This window comes from Mirounga angustirostris, unplaced genomic scaffold (assembly GCF_029215605.1).
Source record: "Mirounga angustirostris isolate CCGP_5_RB_7025 unplaced genomic scaffold, mMirAng1.0.hap1 SCAF_9, whole genome shotgun sequence".
In the NCBI taxonomy this organism is placed as follows: domain Eukaryota; kingdom Metazoa; phylum Chordata; class Mammalia; order Carnivora; family Phocidae; genus Mirounga; species Mirounga angustirostris.
The window spans coordinates 30,557,059-30,579,755 of NW_026991717.1; the positions used below are offsets into that span (position 1 = coordinate 30,557,059).

The following is a 22,697-nucleotide window of genomic DNA, read 5'->3' on the forward strand; positions in this document are numbered from 1 at the left end:
AAGGGTTCAGGTTTCACTTATAAGCATAACTAAATAATAAATTGTTCTTCTGCCTTTGCACATAACCAAAATAATATTAAGTCTAGTTGATCACCTATCTCTGGAATATCTCTCAACTCTCCCTGTTGCTACTATTCTAGTCTGAGTAGCCATAATCTATAAACTATACTGCTGCACCTCAACCTTCCCACACTACAGCCAGAAAGATCTTTTAAAATCACAATTCTGATATGTCACTTCCTTACTTAAAAATATTTTATGGCTCAAAATAAAGTCTAAAGTTTTTAACATGTCCACAGAACCCTACATGATCTGGTCCCAGCCTGCTTCTCTAGGCTCATCTCATGCTACTCTTCCCCTTGTTCTCTCCATTCCAGTCCTGCTAAACTCAAAATTCCTTTACTTACTGTGCTCTCTACTTCCAGGTTATCATATATACCATCACCTCTACCTGGGGTTACTCTTTTACTCTTTCTTTGTCATGCCAACTCCAACTTGATATTTCTTTCTCACTTAAATATGACCTCTTTGGGGAAGGCTTCCTGGATTCAGCAAACTGGTTGATTGTGCTTTTCCTTATATTCCCAAAGTACACTGTATTTTCATGACACTTTGTACATTGATAAGTATTTAACATCAATTTTTCCTGTGAATGCACTATATACTTCATGAGGACGGGGACTGTGTCTGTTCCCTTCTCCACAACAGTCCCAGAGCCTGGTGCATAGGACTCAGATGTTGTGTGGTGATTCCAAATGAAGGTTTCTCGAAGCAGATGAACATAGGGGAAACAGGGGGGAAGAGAGAGAGGCAGACCATAAAACAGACTCTTAACTACAGAGAACAAACTGAGGGTTCCTAGAGGGAAGGTGGGCAGGGGGATAGGTTAAATGGGTGATGGGATTAAGGAGGGCAATTGTGATAAGCACTGGGTATTATATGTAAGTGATGAATCACTAAATTCTACTCCTGAAACTAATATTACACTATATGTTAACTAAATGGAATTTAAATAAAAACTTGAAAGAAAAAAAAGTGAATGTTTCTAAAGTAACTTTGATCTCTCATTAGTCCCCTAATCAAAAATCATCAATTTTCCCCACTGACTACTACCTTAAGAAATACTATATGTTTCCCTACATTACTTTCACTTCACACATGCTCTGCACTTCAATAGCTGTCTTAACTTACTCTCTTCATCTAAAAGGCCAACCATGGGGCGCCTGGGTGGCTCAGTTGGTTGAGCGACCGCCTTCGGCTCAGGTCATGATCCTGGAGTCCCGGGATCGAGTCCCGCGTCGGGCTCCGTGCTCGGCAGGGAGTCTGCTTCTCCCTCTGACCCTCCCCCCTCTAATGCTCTCTCTATCTCAGTCTCTCTCTCAAATAAATAAATAAAATCTTTAAAAAAATAAAAAAATAATAAAATAAAATAAAAGGCCAACCACTTGTTAAAATCCATCACATCTTTTAAACACTTCTTCTGCATCCTCCATGAAATATTTCCTGATCTATTCCTTACAAGAGAGATGACCCTGTCCTGCCCTGAACACCTGCAATAGTTTTTTTGTGGTAATAAGTCCTATTTTACCCCACCCTTAGACTACAAATTCATGAGAGTAGTAAATGTATCATATTCAGCAATTAAATCTTTCTACTGGATAAAAGTACCTTGCACTAGGTAAGTACCCAATAATATCTGTTACTGAACTGAAGGAGAAACACAGCTCCCAACTTTTAGATTTTTACAAGTTTCAAGTTAAACTTAGGTCAAGGTCATTGTCAGTTTCAATTACTGCTTTTGAAACTGCTGGCTGCTTATAGACCAGAGTTCATTACCTGCTTTGAGCATCTGTCTTCTCTAGCTTTTCCTGAAGTTGAATCCAGTCAATCAATGCTTTGAAATCTCTTACATAGTTATCCAGCATCATTAGCACCTCCTAATTAAAACAAACAATAATCATTAAATTCCATTCTGATACTGAAAAATTTTAAGAACAAACTTTAAACTGAAGGACTTGGGAATTAATAATTTTTACATTATACTCCTCATTGAGAAAGCAGCAAACCTACTGATTTAGTTTTTAGGGTCTTATTTTATTTTTATTCTCACTATACGGGAAGAAGTTAGTAAAGCTGAGAATCTAAGGATCAAGAGATAGTGCTGATATTCCTTCTCAAGCCCCCCCCATGACCATTCTTTTAATAAACCTTTTTTATTATTAAGTTTAATAAACAGTAAAATGCATAAGACAAATGTACAGATTAATTATTTCAAAGCAAAGACCCCTGCATCCATCCACCCAGAACAATTTTAGTCTCTAAAAGTTACCTGGTGTCCCCTCCTAATCACTACTCTATCCTTGCTCCAAGGCAACCACTGCTTTGACTTCTAATAGTTTAATTTTACCTGATTATGAAATTCATATAAATGAAATCACAGAGTACTTAGTATTTTGTGACTTCTTTTGTACTTTGGTTTACTAGGTTCATTCATATTGCAGAATGAACCTGCAATACATTTACTGTCATTCTCCAAGGTCACTACTGAAGAATATTTTATTGCATGCATATTTATTTAACCAATCTAAGAACATTGGGTGATTTCCAGATTATATGCTGTTATTTATATACATGTCCTCTGCACATACGTATGCATTTCTGTTGAGGATAAGCCAAACAGTGAAAATACTGAGTCACAGGATGAGCATATATTCTACTCTAGTATATAACACCAAACTGTTTTCCAAAGTGGTTGCCACTCCCTACCAACAGTGTATTATGAGTTCTCCTTGCTCCACACCCCCAACTACACTTCGTATTGTCCACTTGGGGTTTTTATTTTTAACCTGAGCCATTCTGGTTGATGTTGTGTAATGGCTTCGTTTTTGTTTAATATGATGATGATTAATGATTTTCAGCCCTTTCATATGCTTATTAGCCATTCTCATTTTGTGAAGTGCCTAGTCAAGTCTCTAGCCCAAGTGCCTATTAAACACTCCTGCCTTTTTCTTTTTGATAGGAAGGAGTTCCTTACATCTTTTGGATATGTGCCTTATATGTGTTGTACACATATACTTGCCTTTTCACCTTCCTAATGGAATAGAATCTTTTGATGAACATAAATTCCTAATATTAAGGTAGTCTAACTTCTGACTCTTTTACCTAAGACTGATGCTATTTGTGTCATTTTTAAGCAATTATTTTCCTAACATAGGTCAGGAAGATATTCTCCAACATTACCTTTTAGAGCATGGGTCTTTTTCTGGAGTCTCTCCTCTGTTATCTTGATCTGTTTATTCTTGTGACAATACCAAACTAACTACACTGCTGTAGCTCTAAAATAAAACTCAAGGGGCGCCTGGGTAGCTCAGTCGGTTAATCGTCCAACTCTTGATTTCAGCTCAGGTCATGATCTTAGGGTTGTAAGACCAAGGCCCACGAGAGGCATGGTGCTGAGGCATGGAGCCTAAGATTCTCTCTCCCAGAGGAATTAGGATGGCAGATGTGTAAGGAACCTTAATTTCGTCTGGTCCCTGGAATTCGGCTAGATAGTTATCAAATCATTCTCAACACCTGTGAAATCAACTGGAGATGTGAGAAAAGAATTGCTGCAATTCTACAAATAGAATAGCGACCACCTTTCCCAAGATAGGAGGTGCGAAGAAGAATCCGAGGTGATATATCTGAAGATAAACCACAGGGGGAGGGAACCTGCATAAGCCAGGTACTGGAATAAGCAGGAGAGCACAAAATCAGAACTTTTAGAAGTCTGCCTGGAAGGTGCTCAGGCGGCAAAGTGGGGCAGAATCCCAGGTGGGCGAGCATGGCCTCAAGATCCCCGGGGTCACAAAAAGAAAGGGGGCAGAGTTCCCAAGCACTGGAGCGGGGAAGCCAGCTAAAAACAGTGAGTCCAAGCACTGGCTTTCTGCTCAGTGTCGCCATAAACCACAAACCACTGTGAGGTTGGGCGACTGCTCTCTGAGCAGGGGTCCCTCTCCTGGGAAGAACGGTGCAGGTGCACACCACAGGAGTCCGTAAACTTTGGAGACTCCAAACGGGGTCGGGGTCACATACCTGAGATAAAAACGCTCAGTCACAGGCTGGGTGAACACAGAGTGTGGATGAAAATCAGGGAGACAAGAGTGATTAACTGCTTTTCTGTGAGGGCTCACTGAAGAGTGGGAGCGGGCCCTCAAACTTTCAGCTCTGGGGTTAGAGATCAGGGCACCACCATTTTCATTCCCCCCATTGGTGCTGAAAGTCTTCAGGCACCAAAATAGCCACATAGTACAACCGGGGGCCACTTACACTGAGCCCAGACTGCTGGCAAAGGGGGGATGCAATTCTGCCAGGGCAATGAATGACACCTGAGAATCAGCGTAATAGGCCCCTCCCCCAGAAGACCAGCAGAAACATCCAGCTAATCCCATGTTTACCCATCATAGAGAGCTGCAAAACTCCAGCTCTTGGGGAAAACAGAATATAGCATTCGTATTATTCTACAGTCTTTCAGTTTTATATTTTTTTCCTTTTCAGCTATTTTCTTATTTTATCAATTCTTTTTTTTAAGTCTTTTTTATTTTCATTTCTACATTTACATTTTATATATATTCCATGTTCATGGATTGGAAGAACAAATACTGCGGAAATGTCTATACCACCCAGAGGGATCTACATGTTCAATGCAAACCCTATCAAAATACCACCAGCATTTTTCAAAGAGCTAGAACAAACAATCCTAAGATTTGTATGGAACCAAAAACAACCCTGAATGGCCAAAGGAACGTTGAAAAAGAAAAGTAAAGCAGGAGGCATCACAATTCCCGACTTCAAGCTCTATTACAAAGCTGTATTCAAGACAATATGGTACTGGCACAAACACAGACACACAGATCAATGGAACAGAATAGAGATCCCGGAAATGGACCCTCAACTCTATGGTCAACTAATCTTCGACCAAGCAGGAAAGCCAATGGATAAAAGACAGTCTCTTTAACAAATGGAAAGAATATCCAGTGGATAAAAGTCTCTTTAACACATGCAGAAAAATGAAACTGGACCATTTCCTTACATCATACCAAAAAATAGACTCAAAATGGATGAAAGACCTAAATGTGAGACAGGAATCCATCAAATTCCCAGAGGAGAATACAGGCAGCAACCTCTTTGACCTCGGCCGCAGCAACTCCTTGCTAGACAAGTCTCCAAAGGCAAGGGAAAAAAAGGCAAAAATGAACTATTGGGACTTCATCAAGATAAAAAGCTCTTGCACAGTAAAGGAAACAGTCGACAAAACCAAAAGACAGCCAACAGAATGGGAGAAGATATTTGCAAATGACATATCAGATAAAGGGCTAGTATCCAAAATCTATAAGAACTTATCAAGCTTAAATAAATTAAAATAAATAAAATAAATAAAATCTCAAAACCCAGTAGAGTAAATCCTCCAACTATATCTTTGACTGCAGGGTGGCCTAGGCTAATGCCGGCCCTTCGCATTTCCATAAAAATTCAGAATCAGTTTCTCAATTTCCCAGGGTAAAAAAGGTAGAATTTTATTTGTAATTGCATTGATTCTATAGATCAACTAGAAGAAAACTGACATTTTTATAATATTGTCTTTTCTATTGTATGAAGAAATTTGTATATACTTATATGTATTGTATTTTATTCAATGTCTCTCAAAATGTATCACAGTTTTCTGTGTAGAGGTTTTGCACATCTTTTATTAGCTTTAGACCTAAGAAATAAATGGTAGTTGCTTTAAATTTTTTTTCATTTCTGTTACTGTTGATGTTTATATTTTGAACTTGTTTTAACTAACTCAATACATCTAATAATTTCTCTTTAGATTCTTCTAGATTTTCTAAGTATATAAATGTAAATATGTCATCTGTGAATAACAACATATTTCTTTCTTTCTCTCCAAGACTTATATATTTTATATATTATTCTTGTCTTCCTATGCTGGCTAGGTTCTTAAGTACAATGTTGAATAGAAATAAAGAAAGCAGACTCTGTCTCATTCCCAATTTCAGAAGAAAAGTTCTCAACATTTCACCATTAAGTATGATGTATACATAGGTTTTTTGGAAGTTTCTATCAGTAAGGATGTTCTCTTTTATTCTCAGTTTGCTAGTTATATCATGAATAGGTGCTGAATTTCATCAGATATTTTTCCTAAATCTATTGGGACAAACGTATGATTTTTCATCTTTATCATCTAATTTGGTAAATACTAATTTCATACTGAAAGGTTAAAACCAACATTTCAGTACTAGAATGAACCTAATTTGATTGTGATGTATTGTCCGATATTTGAATCACCAGATTCAATGTATCAACATTTGGTTTAGTATTTGTGCATCTGTACTCCTAAGTGGCCTATACTTTCCTTTCTCATAAAAGCTTTGGTTATCAAGATTATGCTGAAAAGAGCTGTCTCTTTTTCTATGTTCTAGAAAAGTTTGTGTAATACTGGCTTTTTTTTTTTTTTGGCTCAAAATATAACATTTTTTTGTTAAGATATAATTCATACACTACAAAATTTACCATTTAAAATTATACAATCTGGTCATTTTTAGTATATGCACAGAGTTGTGTAACTAATTCCAGAACAATGTCATCATCCCAAAATGAGATCCAGTACTCATTAATAGTCACTCCCCATCTTCCTCTCTCTCCAACCCTTGGAAACCACTACTCTACTTTCTGTCTCTATGGATTGGCCAGTTCTGGACATTTCAAATAAACAGAATCATATAGAATATGGTCTCTTGTGGCTGGATTTTTTTACTTAACGTTTTCAAGGTTCATCTACCTGGTAACATGTATCTGTACTTCAGTACTTTTTAGACTAAGTAATTGCATAAACACATTTTGTTTATTCACTTATCAGTTGATGGAAATTTGGCTTGTTTCCACTTTTTGCCCATTATGAATAATGCTGCTATGAATATTCATATACAAGTTCTTCTATGAACATATGTTTCTAATTCTCTTGGGTGTACTACGTAGTAGTGGATTTACTAAGTCATATGTAACTCTAAATTTAACATGAACTACCAAAACTTTTCCAACACCACCACACTATTTTACATTCTAATCAGCAATATCTCATTTTATTATCCTTTGTTTTATGGCAGTTAGGAGATACCATGTTTTTTACAAATTAAAGGTTTGTGGCAACCCTGCATTAAGCAAGTCTATCTATGCCATTTCTTTTTTAACAGTGCTTATTTCATGTCACTGTGTTACATTTTGGTAATTCTTAAAATATTTCAAACTTTTTCATTACTGTTATATTTGTTATGGTGATCTATAATCAGTGATTACAACTCATTGAAACCTCAGATGATTGTTAGCAATTTTTAGCAATAAAATATTTTTATTTAAGGCAAATACATTGTTTCCTCAGACATGATGTTACTGTACTTGACTACAGTATAAACATAATTTTTATATGAACTGGGAAACCAAAAAATTCATTTGACTCGCTTTATTGAGGTATTTGCTTTATTGCAGTGGTCTGGAACTTAACCTGTAGGATGTCCAAGGTATGTCTGTATGAGGGTCTAAATTATTCACATTCTCAGGAGCACTTGCTATTTTCCAACTTGTTGAGTCTAGTCAACCTAGTAAGTGTAAAGTGGTATTACTATGCTTTTAATCTGCATTTCCCTGAGGACTAAAATTGTTGAGCATATTTTCATGTTTTTTTTGGACACAGCATACCTTCTCTGAAAAAACATCTATTCAAATCATTTGCCCCCCCCCCCTTTTTTTAGCGAGGGAAGGAGGGTCAGAGGGAGAGGAAGAGAGAGACCCTTAAGCACGCTCCCAGACCAGAGCAGGGCCCGATGCAGGGCTTGATCTCACAACCCTGAGATCATGACCTGAGCCGAAATCATGAGTCAGACACTTAAACAACTGAGCCACATTTTTAACGTAGGTTATTTGTCCTTTATATTTTTGAGCTGCAAAAGTTCTTTATATATTCTGGATATTAGACTGTTATGATACACGGCTTGAAAACATTTTCTCTCATTCTGTGGGGTATCCTATAACACACCTAAGTTTTTAATATTATTGACATTCAATTATTTATTTTTTATTTGGTTACTTGCATTTTGGGTATCACATCTAAGAAATTATTGCCAAGTCGAAGGTCACAAAGATTCACACCTGTTTTCTTCAAAGAATTTCATAGGTTTAGCTTTTACATTTAGGTCTTTAATCTATTTTCAGTTATTTTTTTATATATGGTGTGAGGAAGGGATTCAAATTCATTCTGTGTGTGTGGGTATCTAGTTGATACCAGCACCATTTGTTGAAAGACTATTCTTTCTCCATTAAATGTCTTGGCACCCTTGTCAAAAATCAATGATCACAGGGGCACCTGGGTGGCTCAATTGGTTAAGCCTCTCTCCCTCTGTCCCTCTCCCCACTCATGCACTCTTTCTATCTTTATTTTTTTAATGTATTTATTTTATTTTATTTTATTATGTTATGCTAGTCACCATACATCACCAGTTCTCTCTTTAAATAAATCTTTAAAAAAAAAAAAAAATCAACGGTCACAGATGTGTGGATTTATTTCCAGGCTCTCAATTCTTTTCCATTGATCTATGTCTATCCTTATTCCAGTACCATGCTATTTTGACTACTGTAGCTTTGTAGTGAGTTTTGAATTTAGGGAGTGTGGGCCTTCCAAATTTGTTCTTTTTCAAGACTGTTTTGGCTGTTTTGTGTCCCTTGCATTTCCACACAAATTTTAGGATCGGCTTGTCCGTTCTGCAAAAAAGGAGATTAGAATTTTGGTAGGAATTGCACTGACTCTGCATATCACTTTGGGAAATATTGCCATTTTATTTTTTTAATTTAAATTCAACCAATTAACATATTATGTATTATTGGCTTCAGAGGTAGAGGTCAGCGATTTATCAGTCTTATATAACACCCAGTGCTCATTCCATCATGTACCCTCCTTAATGTCCATCATCCAGTAACCCCATCCCCCCAGCACCTTCCCCTCCAGCAACCCTCAGTTTCCTATAATTAAGAATCTCTTATAGTTTGTCTCCCTCTCCAATATCATCTTATTTTTTCCTCTCTTCCCATATGATCCTATTTTGTTTCTTAAATTCCACATATGACTGAGATCATAGGATAATTGTCTTTCTCCGATTGACTCTCTACTTCCATCCATGTTGTTGCAAATGTCATGATTTCATTTTTTTGATGGCTGAGTAGGATTCCATTGTATATACATACACACCACATTTTCTTTATTTATTCATCTGTCCACCAACATCTGGGCTCTTGCCATAGTTTGGCTATTGTGGATTCTGCTGCTATAAACATTGGTGTGCAGGTGTCCCTTCAAATCACTACATTTGTGTCTTTGGGGTAAATACCCAGTAGTGCAATTGCTGGGTTGTAGGGTAGCTCTATTTTCAACCTTTTGAGGAACCTCCACACTGTTTTCCAGAGTGCCTGCACCAGCTTGCACTCCTACCAACAGTACAAGGGTTCTCTTTTCTCTGCATCCTCGCCAACATGTTATTTCCTGACTTGGTAATTTTAGCCATTCTGACTGGTGTAAGGTGGTATCTCATTGTGGTTTTGATTTGGATTTTCCGGATGCCAAGTGATGGTGAGCATTTCTTCATGTGTCTGTTGGCCATTCGTATGTCTTCTTCAGAGAAATGTCTCTTCATGTCTTCTGCCCATTTCTTGATTGGACGATTTGGGTTTTTTTGGTGTGGAGTTTGATAAGTTCTTTATAGATTTTGGATAGTAGCCCTTTATTTGATATGTCATTTGCAAATATCTTCTCCCATTCTGTTGGCTACTTTTTGGTTTTGTCGACTGTTTCCTTGCTGTGCAAGAGCTTTCTATCTTGATGAAGTCCCAATAGTTCATTTTTGCCTTTTTTTCCCTTGCCTTTGGAGACTTGTCTAGCAAGAAGTTGCTGCAGGCCGAGGTCAAAGAGGTTGCTGCCTGTGTTCTCCTCAAGGATTTTGATGGACTCCTGTCTCACATTGAGGTCTTTCATGCATTCTGAGTCTTATTTTTGTGTATGGTGTAAGGAAATAGTCCAGTTTCATTCTTCTGCATGTGGCTGTCCAATTTTCCCAACACCATTTGTTGAAGAGACTGTCTTTTATCCATTGTACATTCTTTCCTGCTTTGTCGAAGATCAGTTGACCATAGAGTTGAGGGTTCATTTCTGGGCTCTCTGTTCTGTTCCATTGATCTATGTGTCTGTTTTTGTGCCAGCACCATACTGTCTTGATGATGACAGCTTTGTAATAGAGCTTGAAGTCTGGGATTGTGATGCCACCAGTTTTGGTTTTCTTTTTCAACATTCCTTGGGCTATTCGGGGTCTTTTCTGGTTCCATACAAGTTTTAGGATTATTTTTTCCAGCTCTGTGAAAAAAACTTGATGGTATTTTGATAGGGATTGCATTAAATGTTAGATTGCTCTAGGTAGCATAAACATTTTAACAGTATTTGTTCTTCCAATCCATGAGCATAGAACGTTTTTCCATTTCTTTGTGTCTTCCTCAATTTCTTTCATGAATGTTCTATAATTTCCTGAGTACAGATCCTTTGCCTCTCTGGTTAGGTTTATTCCTAGGTATCTTATGGTTTTGGTGCAATTATAAATGGGATCGACTCCTTAATTTCTCTTTCTTCTCATTGTTAGTGTATAGAAATGCAACTGATTTCTGTGCATTGATTTTATATCCTGCCACTTTGTTGAATTCCTGTATGAGTTCTAGGAATTTTGGGGTTAAGTCTTTTGGGTTTTCCACAGAGTATCATGTCATCAAAGAGTGAGAGAATTTGACTTCTTCTTTGTCAATTCAGATGTCTTTTATTTCATTTTGTTGTCTGATTGCTGAGGCTAGGACTTCTAATACTATGTTGAACAGCAGTGGTGATAGTGGATATCCCTGCCGTGTTTCTGACCTTAGGGGAAATGCTCTGTTTTTCCCCGTTGAGAATGATATTCGCTGTGGGTTTTTTGCATATGGCTTTTAGTGCACTGCCATCTTAAGTCTTCCAATCTGTAAGCTCAGATGTCTTCCTCTTTGTTTAGGTCTTCTTTAATTTTTTTTAATGGTGTTTTGTAGTTTTTAGTGTACGAGTCTTAAACGTTTTTGGTTCAATTTATTCCTAAATGTTTTTTTTTCTTTTTGATGCACTATAATTGGACTTTCTTAATTTCATTTTTTATTGTGCATTACTGACATACAGAAACGCAACGGATTTTTGTGTATTCATCTTGCGTTTTGCAACCTTGCTGAGTTTATTAGTTCTAATAGTTTATATGTGTTCACAGATTCTTTAGGGTTTTCTATATATAGACCCATGTCATCTGCAAATACAGTTTTACTTCTTCCTTTCCATCTGGATGCTTTCTATTTCTTTATCTTGTCTAATTGCCCTGGCCAGAACCTCAAGTACAATACTGAACATAAGCAGCAAGAGCAGACATCAATGTTTTGTTCCTGATCTTAACAGGGAAATCTAATTTTCTTCTTTGGATAATCCAAGTTACATTACTGTGACACTACATTCTACACATGTGGCAAAGATTTTTTTTTCTTGGCACTAATTAGTCTTGCATATTAATGGCAATGAAAATTTATATAAGACTGTAAAAGCACAGACCACAGAGAACCACTCCATTGCTCAGAAAGAACTTATCTCCAATGTAAGTATGTGTGTAGATAGTGGTTAATTGGCTAACGTTGCCATTTAAATGTACAAGACAAAGAACTTTAAAGAACTTCACTATCAGTTTCATAACATTCTCACTTTACTATAGAGACATAGGTGTCTCATTTTACTATAAAAGACAACTTTCCATACTCCCAAGATGATCATCAAAAAATACCAACTATAAAAATGATCATTTGGTTTATAAATACATCACTTTTCCATAACTAAGTCTTACTGACCTTCTAGGTTCAGTGGAACTCAAAATCTCAAAAACACTTTCACTGATAAATGTTTTTTAAAATATAGATATACTTTGGAAATCAGATCCAAAACTAATAAATGTATGCCAAATTAGTCACAAATGAAATATAGTACCAACTTCACTTTAGTCATTAAAGTTACATTCTAACTTAAAATACTCTTCTGAACAAAGAAGTATTGTTTATTTCCTTTCAAAGGTAATCCTTCGTGCCAAATCACTGGTAATAAAAGTCTTCTACAATCAGGAAAAGGAAAAATTAAAAATGTACTTGGCTTCCTTTTCTCAATTCTACAAATATAATTCAAATTCAATTAAATTCAACTTTAATCACCTACATTAGGCACAGAAAGATATAATTCAGAATAATTTATTTCAGAATTTTTTTGCTTTCCCTTTTAGCTAAAAAAAAAAAAAGATGAAAAAGAGAAGGAAGAAAAACTCTCTAACACTCAGGAATATATGCAGCTATTACTTCTGATACTAGTTGGCACAGAGAAAGTACATTTGGTGGCTTAAACAACCTATTTTAAGGAATGTTGAGCACAATGTTATCAGAAATGATCAGAGTGGTACCATGCAACTGTAATCCGAGTCATGTTTTATGAACAAGGGAATACAAACAAGACAAGCAGCTGGAGCAGCCTCTTAGTCACTGATGCACATCTTTCTCCCTACAGCTATGAAGGCCATTTTGTCAAGCAGGATGAAACAGAACAAAAGTGGCTCTGAAAGTAATGTTATAGGCATTCAGATAACTACATATAGATATACAGCTAAAATTACCAATTAGTTTACCAATTGGCTGCAACGGATTCGATTGGTTTGTAATTAATTCTAGTTACTGGCGCACAGAGCAGGATGATTGGCGCCATCCCTTTGTCCTCCTGACACACAATACTAGTGCATAGGCCCTTAAGCCCAGGACATCAACACAGCCCTCCAATTCAGCTACAGGAATGAGCACCGTGGTTACTCCTGTAGTGATGAAGGGATGGAAACATGCATCACATGAGAAGTCAGTGATAAAGGGAACCTTCTAAGAAAGAGCTTTACCAAAAGTGAAACAAGTTTTAAAAAGCCTTATTTTTTAAGAACTTAGTTTTTTAAAAGCTACTAATGGAATAGATAGTTCAAAAGTGAAATCATCTGAAAGGAAAATGGCAAGTAAACCACTTTCAAAACTAATAGTATCATTCACAGTCATCTTCAACCTTCTATCATTCATCTCTTTCAAATATCTCTCCTTAATTTTCAGTATAAGCAGCTTGCTTAAAAAAAAAATACAAAACATATTCAATGAATGAAAACCTATAAATGAAAATCTGCTAATGGAAACCATTCTCCTATAATTCAATCATTACCAGGATCTTTGTAGATAAATAAAATTTGCAGTTCCCTGGGTAATGATACAAATATCTTACTGCAGTAGCTAGTTTTTATTTCAACTCATTTGCAAGTTGGCTTGACTACACACTTTTCTCTTATGGTATTTCCCCCAGAAAACTCAGAGACCTACTGCAGCTAGGAATAAATAAAGATGCTAAAAAATATTTTGTTACAAAGCTAAAAATAACATATTCAATCAAATCCCCCACTGATGCCTGCATGGTTATCTAAACATCTGCTTAAGGCATTTCTTCTGCCAGAATATTTTCCCAATACCAAGCTAAAAACTTATTTTCAGACTGAAGGTTCTCAGCCCTCATCTAGACCAAAATCATCATTTATAAACACAAAGGCAGAATAAGGTTTAGTGACTTTTTCCAAAGTCATACAACTAGCTTAGTGGAAACACAGGAATAACTACTATCCGATGAGATCTACTACTTTCCCTGCAAAGGACAGTACAAATACCACATGCAAAAACTCTTCCACAATCCTACAACCCAAAGTCACCTCTCCTGCTATACATATTACCAAGTATAATAACTAATGGGCAAAACTCCTCTAAGTGCTATTCCTGAACCTGAAAGGGGGAAAACACTTTTCTCCCTCATGCCATTTATTTGTAATAATGCATCTCACATCCTAAGAGAAAAATACCATGATGTTTTTCTACAATTTTAACCTCTATTGAGTCACCATGCATGGAAGAGCAAAATTTACTTCAAAGACATAAACAGGAGGTGCCTGGGTGGCTCTATCAGTTGAGTGTCTGTCTTCAGCTCAGGTCATAATCCTGGGGTCCTGGGGCTGAGCCCTGCATCCGGCTCCCTGATCAGTGGGGAGCCTGCTTCTCCCTCCGCCTGCCACTTCCCCTGCTATGCTCGCTCTTTCTCACTCTCTGTCAAATAAAAAATGCCCTCCCCCATTATAAAAAAAGACATAAACAGATTCTTTCTCCTGAGCAAACAAATCTCAAATTCTTTTCATAATCCAGAGGAATAATATAACAGAATTATAACCTTTACTGTTCATCTTGTGATCTGGACACCAAGAAGATCTATGTACTGCACTCATTATCTGGTAAATTTCTATCATTTCAAAATAACAGAAAATAATTGAAAAAAATTAAAAAAACAGAATCCCTTGATGAAAAATATAAATAGCCCAATATAATATCCACAGCAGGAGTAGCACAGATACTCCTTTCTATTTTTTTTTTAAGATTTTATTTATTTATCTGAGAGACAGCACACTAGAGAGCAAGAGCAAGCAAGAGTGGGGGGGGGGCAGAGGAAGAGGGAGAAGCAGGCTCCGCCCTGAGCAGGGAGCCTAATGTGGGACTCGATCCCAGGACCCTGGGATCATGACCTGAGCCAAAGGCAGATGCTTAACTGACTGAGCCACCCAGATGCCCCAGATACTCCCTTCTAAAAGAAAGTCTTTAAATAAATTTTTTTTAAACTTTGATTTTTAAATCAATCTGATATGTTTGACCTAAAACAGTTTTGTTATAGTTATAACTTTTTCAGGCTCATAAATAGCACCCAAAACAGTGCATGCTATAATATATAATCAGTGAACAGTTGTCGCATGAAAGATAAGTCCATTTAAGTTCTAGCCTTTGGCTCTGCCATGAATTCATTACATAATGTCAGACATGTCACTTAGTTTTACAGATTCCTATTGGTAAAATAGAAGGCTGGATTATATAATTTCTAAAATCATATTCAGATATCATGATTTCTGATACTATTTAACATTCTATTTTTGTTTCTAATACAAATCATATGTACATTTTTAATTTCTTTCTGACAAAGCGAAATTAAAATTTATGGCTGTTTATATTTCTTGATTTTTTAAATGTGAAGTTTTACAGGAAAAAAATACTCTAATTATAAATAGGAAACAAGAACTGTACCTTTCATGGAAACTGCTGTATCTCCCAGAATCCTAACAAATTCATCCTTTGATATTTCTAAAACTCAACTCTCTTAAGAAATTTCATGTTCTATTGTGAATACAGTTGAATTACAAGGTCAGTATTAGTGTAGCTATTAAATTAAGTATACATATTTAAAAATTTTTTATCCTATATCAAAAAATTATTTCTGAGGCAAATAACTTAATTTTAAAACAAAAATACTTTGAGAAAGATCACTGCAGTTTAAGTTTAATGATAAAGATGATACCTTAAAAATGAACTAATTGCCAAGGAAAGATTCTAGAAATACTATCATATTTTGGAGGCCCTGTAAATTTTTACTAGAGTACCACAAACTAGATTTAAGACCCATTTATTACATTTTTATTATATACCCAGAATACCCAGAAGTGTGGTGGAAACAAAAAAGTGTATGACATGGTCTTCATTAAAGATGTTTCCAATTTGATTAAAAAGACAAAACACCAAACACTTCTACATAAGAAACAGATCATGACCAAATTTCAATGTAAACACTTAATCATTAACAAAGAAAACCACAGAAGATACCTGAATCTTTAATCAAATACATCACTAGGAAATCTGCCTTACTTGTCCATCACTAGGAACAATTACATCTGTAAACTCCCCCAAATTGTTCAATTTCATTTATTCATTATTTTATTGGAGGATAACTGGTATAAATAAATTATGCTACTTAGTTCATATTTTCACTAGCACCTAATGAAATGAATAGCAAACCGGCATAAAGACTTCAATCCCATAATCAATAAGTATAGCATTCCAACTAAACTGAAATAGCGTATGAAATGTTCATCTGAGACATTAGTGCATATAAAAACTAAAAGGGGGCGCCTGGGTGGCTTAGTCAGTTAAGTGTCTGACTCTTGGTTTTGGCTCAGGTCATGATCTCAGGGTCGTGAGACTGAGCCCCATGTTGGGCTCCTGACTCAGCAGGGAGTCTGCTTGAAATTCTCTCTCTCCCTCCCCTTTTGCCTCTCCCCTCACTCACACTCAAGTATGCATGCGTGGTCTTGCACTCTCTCTTTCTCTCTCAAATAAAATCTTAAAAAAAAAAAAAAAGAACTAAGAGGACTGCAGAGATAAGCCATATGAGAGCTAATTATTGTTAGTTCTGATATTGTTATCATTTCCAGTGCATGTTGTAATTTGAGCTCAGCGGCAGCACATCTTCTGGAATACCTTTGCAAAGCATCATGTATATGACTGTGCCTCATTAAATATTTAAAAATAGTGAGGAAAGGAGGTATGGTATAGTGCAACTCCATGATAGTGTAGCTAGATCCCACTCAAATCATTGTCTCATCCTCTCCTGAACAGGAAATAAGAAGCTTCCTGCCTAAGAACACTGGACAGGATTTTCCTGGGATACACCCTTTTAGAAAATCCATTTCCTAAAGATTTCCTGTTTCCCAAGAATATCAGCTCAAACTCTTTGATTTGTCCAAAGGGCACCAGTAAATTCCTATTAGTTTTCACCAAAGAAACAAAACTTGATTATTATTCAGTAAACATTATGAATTCAATGTTTACCTTTTTAGTGATCTTACCTTGTTTTATTCCATTATCCTACTTTATAATTACAATATATTTAATTTTTTATGGGAATCATGAAAAGACAAGGAGGTATCTCCCTCACGTAATTGTGGAAGGAGTCATTCCAACAAGAAGTCTGAGTCTGATATGCAGCAGAGCAAATTGATAGAAGAGTTGAAGCCTGCTATTGGAAGACATGGTCAGAATAATAGGGATTGAGCAAAACCATACAGGATTCATGGACAGGATTATAGCAAATGAATAGGATTCAAGATGAGGCAATCTATACAAAGGCTGAAGCCATAAGCATGGTTAGAAAGAGACAGAGAGTCTGGAGGTCTAACATGTTGCCACAATCAAGAATTGTAACCGAATTACTGGCACCATGGAATGAGGCCTGGTCAAAACAACAGAGAAGACAAAAGCAGAAGCATTTTTTTCTAAGATTTATTTATTTATTTGAGAGAAAGAGAAAGAGCTTGGTGTGGGGGGCAGAGGGAGAGGGAGAGAGAGTCTTCAGCAGACACCACACTAAGTGCCGAACCCGATGTGAGGCTTAATCCCACAACCCTGAGATTATGACCTGAGCTAAAACCAAGAGTTGGATGCTTAACTGACTGTGCCACTCAGGAACCCCCAAAACCAGAGGCATTTATAATGGGCCTCATCATCTTAATAGGAGAGTAGTTGACTAAGCCTTTCCTGAGATGGTTGTCTAGACTAGGCCTTTCTACCTTTTCAGAGAGAAAGTTAAATTTCCAAGTCTGTATCATGATCCCTCTATGATCCTTTCTCAGCCGTGTTTCTCATCCAGGGTATAAGTGGCATAGAGGTTAATCAAGAATCTGTGATACATCATTTCCAGGTCATAATCATCTTTAAGAATTTGATGAAAGTTCATGGAGCACTGGGTGTTATACAAAAACAAGGAATCGTGGAACACTACATCAAAAACTAATGATGTATTGTATGGTGACTAACATTACATAATAAAATTAAATTAAATTAAAAAAGGAATTTGATGAAAGTTATGGACTCTCTACTCAAAATATACATGAATAAAATAATTTCAATATCTTCAGATGATCCACAAACACAGGTCTAGGAACCCTAGGTTTAGAATCCCTACTCTAGACATTTTCCAAGACAAACCACACATCAGGCCACACAAATGAAATCTCAATAGGTTTAAAAAGATGGACATCACACACAAAGCATCTTCTCCAGTCAAAACAGGATAATATTAATCGGTAATGAAACTAAAACTGGAAAATTCACAAATCTGTGGGAATTAAACAATACACATTTAAACAACAAATGGATCAAGGAAAAGAGTCACAAGGGATATTAGAAAATAGAGACAAATAAAAATAACACACTAAAATTTAGGGGACATAGCTAAAGCAGTGCTCTGAAGGAAATTTAGAGCTATAAATGCTTACATTAAAAAAAACATCTCAAGGGCGCCTGGGTGGCTCAGATGGTTAAGCGTCTGCCTTTGGCTCAGGTCATGATCCCAGGGTCCTGGGATCGAGTCCCACATCGGGCTCCCTGCTCCTTGAGAGCCTGCTTCTCCCTCTGCCTCTCTCTCTCTCTCTGTCTCTCATGAATAAATAAATAAAATCTTTAAAAAAAAAACAAAACAACAACAAAAAATCTCAAATCAAAAACTTAACTTTACAACTTAAGGAGCTAAAAAAGAACAAACTAAATCCAAAGTTAGCAGAAAGAAATAATGAAAATTATAAAATTAATAAAGAAATTAGAGGATACAACATCAATAAAAAATAAAAGAAACCAAAAGTCAGTTCTTTGAAATGATCAACAAAACTGATGAACCGTTTGCAAGATGAACTAAAAAAAAAAAGAAAAGATTCAAACTACTAAAATTGGAAATGAAACTGAGGATATTACTACCAATTCTACAACAATAAAAAAGATTTTAAGAGAGTACTATGAATAACTGTTTGCCAACAGTTGGATAACTCAGATGAAATAGACAACTTCCTAGAAACACAAAACCTACCAAAACTAAATCATTTTTTTTTAAGATTTTATTTATTTGACAGAGAGAGACACAGCAAGAGAGGGAACAAAAACAAGGGGAGTGGGAGAGGAACAAGCAGGTTTCCTGCAGAGCAGGGAGCCCAATGTGGGGCTTGATCCCAGGACGCTGGGACCATGACCTGAGCTGAAGACACTTAACGACTGAGCCACTCAGCGCCCCCCAAACTAAATCATGAAGAAAGAGAATATCTGAATAAACTGGTAACAAGTATAGAGATTGAATCAGTAATCAAAAAATCTCCGAAAAATGAAAAGCCCTGAAGCTAATGGCCTCACTGGTGAATTCTACCAAACATTTAAAGAAGTAATACCAATCCTTCTCAAACTTTTCCAAAAAATGAAAGAGAAAGTAATACTTTGTAACTCATTCTATGAGGCCAACATTACCCTGATACCAAAGCCAAAGACACAAGAAAATAAAACTACAGATCAGTGACACCTGTGAACATTGATGCAAAAGTTCTCAACAAAATACTAGCACACAGAATTCAGCAGCATATTAAAAAGATTATACACCATGAACAAATGGGATTAATTCCTGGACTGCAAAGAAGTTTCAAAATGCAAAAAATCAGATCAATGTAACATACCATATCAACAAAATAGAGGGAAAAAACACACAATCATCTCAATTCAAGCAGAAAAACCATTTGGCAAAAATCAACACCTTTTCATGATAAAAACACTCAACAGATCTGTGAATTGTGTTAAGACTGATGAATCACAGACCTGTACCCCTGAAACAAATAATACATTAGGTTAATAAAAAAAATTAAAAATAAATAAATAATAAGATTAAAAAAAACACTCAACAGATTAGGAATGAAAGCAAACTACCTCAACACAATAAAACCTATATATGAAAATTCCACAGCAAACATTGTACTCAATGGTGAAAGAGGGAAAGCTTTTCCTCTAAGAGCAAGAACAAGGCAAGGAGGTCTGCTTTCACCACTTCTGTTCAATATAATTGCTCTGCTTAGCCAGAGCAATTAGAAGAAAGGAAGGAAGGAAGGAAGGAAGGAAGGAAGGAAGGAAGGAAGGAAGGAAGGAAGGAAGGAAGGAGAAAAAGAAAGAAAGAAAAAGAAAAAGAAAAAGAAAAAGAAAGAAAGAAAGAAAGAAAGAAAGAAAGAAAGAAAGAAAAGAAAAAAGGCATGCAAATTGGTGGGAAGTAAAATTATCTGTTTGAAAATGATATGATCTTATATACAGTCTAAAGACTCCACAAAAAAAAAAATAAATAAAACCTGTTAGATCTAATAAATAAATTCAGCAAAGTAGCAGGATATGAAGTCCAAAACAAAATTCAACTACATTTTCATATACTGACAATGAATATTATTAAAAGAAATTACAGAAACAATTCCCTTTACAATAGCATCAAAAAGAATATAATACTTAAGAGTTAAGCTAACCACGGAGGTGAAAGTCTTGTACAATAACAACTACAAAAACATTGCTGAAAGAAATTAAAGAAGACATAAAGAAATTAAAATACATCCAATGTTCAGAGAAGACTTAATTAAAATGTCAGTACTACTACCCAATGTACAGATCCAATGCAATCCCTATCAAAATCCTAATAATGTGTTTTACATAAATAGAAGAACCCATCCAAAAATTCATATGAAATCTCAAAGGAACCCAAATACCCAAAACAATCTTGAAAAAGAACAACAAAGAGAGTTGGGGGGCAAGATGGCGGAGGAGTAGAGGACCCTATTTCAACTGGTGCCCGGAATTGAGCTGGATATCTACCAGACCACTCTGAGCACCCATGAAACCAGCCTGAGATGTAAGAAGAACGGGATCTCTACAAACAGAATATTGCAGGCGGTTGGTTTCGAGGTACGAAGCGGGGAGCCGTGATTCCACGGGCAGATATCGGAGGATAAACGGCAGCGGGAGGCTGCCTGGCCGTGGGGATCCTACACCGCCGGGGAGCGACAGCCTTGCACGCAGGGGACCGAGCGCAGACTTGCAGACCGGTAGTTGGGGGGAAAGGACTTTAGGGCAGCCCCTGGGACAGAAACACGGAGCGGCGGGGTCGCACGGGTGAACTGGGAGCGGCTGGAGGTTTTAGAAGCACAAAGGGCAGAGACGTGCGGGGAAGGACTTTAGGGCAGCCCCCGGGACGGAAACCCGGAGCGGCAGGTTGCTAGGGCGAACTGAGAGCGGCTGGAGGTTTTAGAAGCACAAAGGGCAGAGACGTGCCCCAAACGGGAGGCAGGACTTAGAGTGCTGCGGAGGGGCGCACAACCCAGGACAATGCAGTTTATAGCAGCACGGACAGAAACAGAGACGGTGTGGCCTGGACAGCTCACTGAAGAACACACTGCGGTCTCTCAGTTCTGAGGCAGAGGGTTGGAAACGGTCTCTTCTGCTCAGACTCGTGGAAGAAACGCAGAACGCCACCAGGGAAAGGCACCAGAGAACAAAAGCCCCAAAGACTGATTCCCACTGAGCCCATCCCCTGCCACAGGGGTGCAGGGCAACTCCGGCCAAACACAGTTGCCTGAGTAACAGCGCGGCAGGCCCCTCCCGCAGAAGACAGGCTGGGAAAACAAGAGGCCAGCAACCCTAAGGTCCCAAGAAAACAGGTGCATCTTGCTTGGCTTCTGGTCAATAATTTGGACTCTATACATTCCCTCAAACACCCATCAACAGAATGACTAGGAGGAGGAGCCCCCAAAATAGAAAAGACTCAGAGATTATGACTTATGCTGCAGATTTACAAATGGATGCAGATATAACCAAGATGTTGGAGATGTAATTCAAGCTAGCAATTGTGAAGACAGTGGCTAGAATGGAGAAGTCAATTAATGGCAACACAGAGTCTCTAAGGGCAGAAATAAAAGGTGAATTGGCAAAACTTAAAAATGCTATCAATGAGATCGAATCCAATCTAGACAATCTAACAGCTAGGGTAACTGAGGCAGAAGAATGAATAAGCGACCTGGAAGACAATGTAATAGATAAAAAGGGAAAAGAGGAGGCCAGGGAGAAACAACTCAGAATCCATGAAAATAGAATCAGAGAAATAAGTGACACCATGAAGCATTCCAATGTCAGAATTATTGGAATCCCGGAGGGAGTGGAGAGAAAAAGAGGAATAGAAGATGTATTTCTGTAAAACGTAGCTGAGAACTTCCCTAATCTGGGGAATGAAACAAACCTTCACGTCCTAGAGGCAGAGAGGACCCCTCCCAAGATCAAGGAAAACAGGCCAACACCCCGGCATGTAATAGTAAAACTCGCAAATCTTAGAAACAAGGAAACCATCTTAAGGGCAGTTAGGGGGAAGAGATTCCTTATGTACAGAGGGAGGAACATCAGAATAACGTCAGACCTATCCACAGAGACCTAGAAAGCCAGAAAGGCCTGGCAAGACATATTCAGGGTACTAAATGAGAAGAACATGCAGCAAAGAATACTTTATCTGGCAAGGCTGTCATTTAGAATGGATGGAGAGATGCAGAGCTTCCACGACCGGCAGAAACTGAACGAATATCTGACCACTAAGCCAGCCCTGCAAGAAATATTAAGGGGGGTTCTATAAAAGGAGAAAGACACCAAGAGTGATCTACAACAGAAATTTACAGGGACAATCTATAAAAACAACATCTTCACAGGCAACATAAGTGACAATTAATTCATATCTTTCAATAATCACTCTCAACGTGAATGGCCTAAAAGTTCCCATAAAACGACACAGGGTTACAGACTGGATAAAAAGACAGGACCCATCC

General features: G+C 37.2%; 1 protein-coding gene across 8 annotated transcripts in view; it reads right to left on the reverse strand.

Moving 5' to 3' along the window:
* The window catches only part of SCAPER (S-phase cyclin A associated protein in the ER), a 539,097-nt gene that overhangs the window by 446,750 nt on the left and 69,650 nt on the right, over window positions 1-22,697 (reverse strand). For all 8 annotated transcript variants that reach the window (XM_064570081.1, XM_064570083.1, XM_064570082.1 and 5 more), the window contains one exon: window positions 1,837-1,937. In XM_064570081.1, coding sequence (XP_064426151.1) covers window positions 1,837-1,937 — 101 coding nt within the window. The remainder of the gene's footprint in view (window positions 1-1,836; window positions 1,938-22,697) is intronic.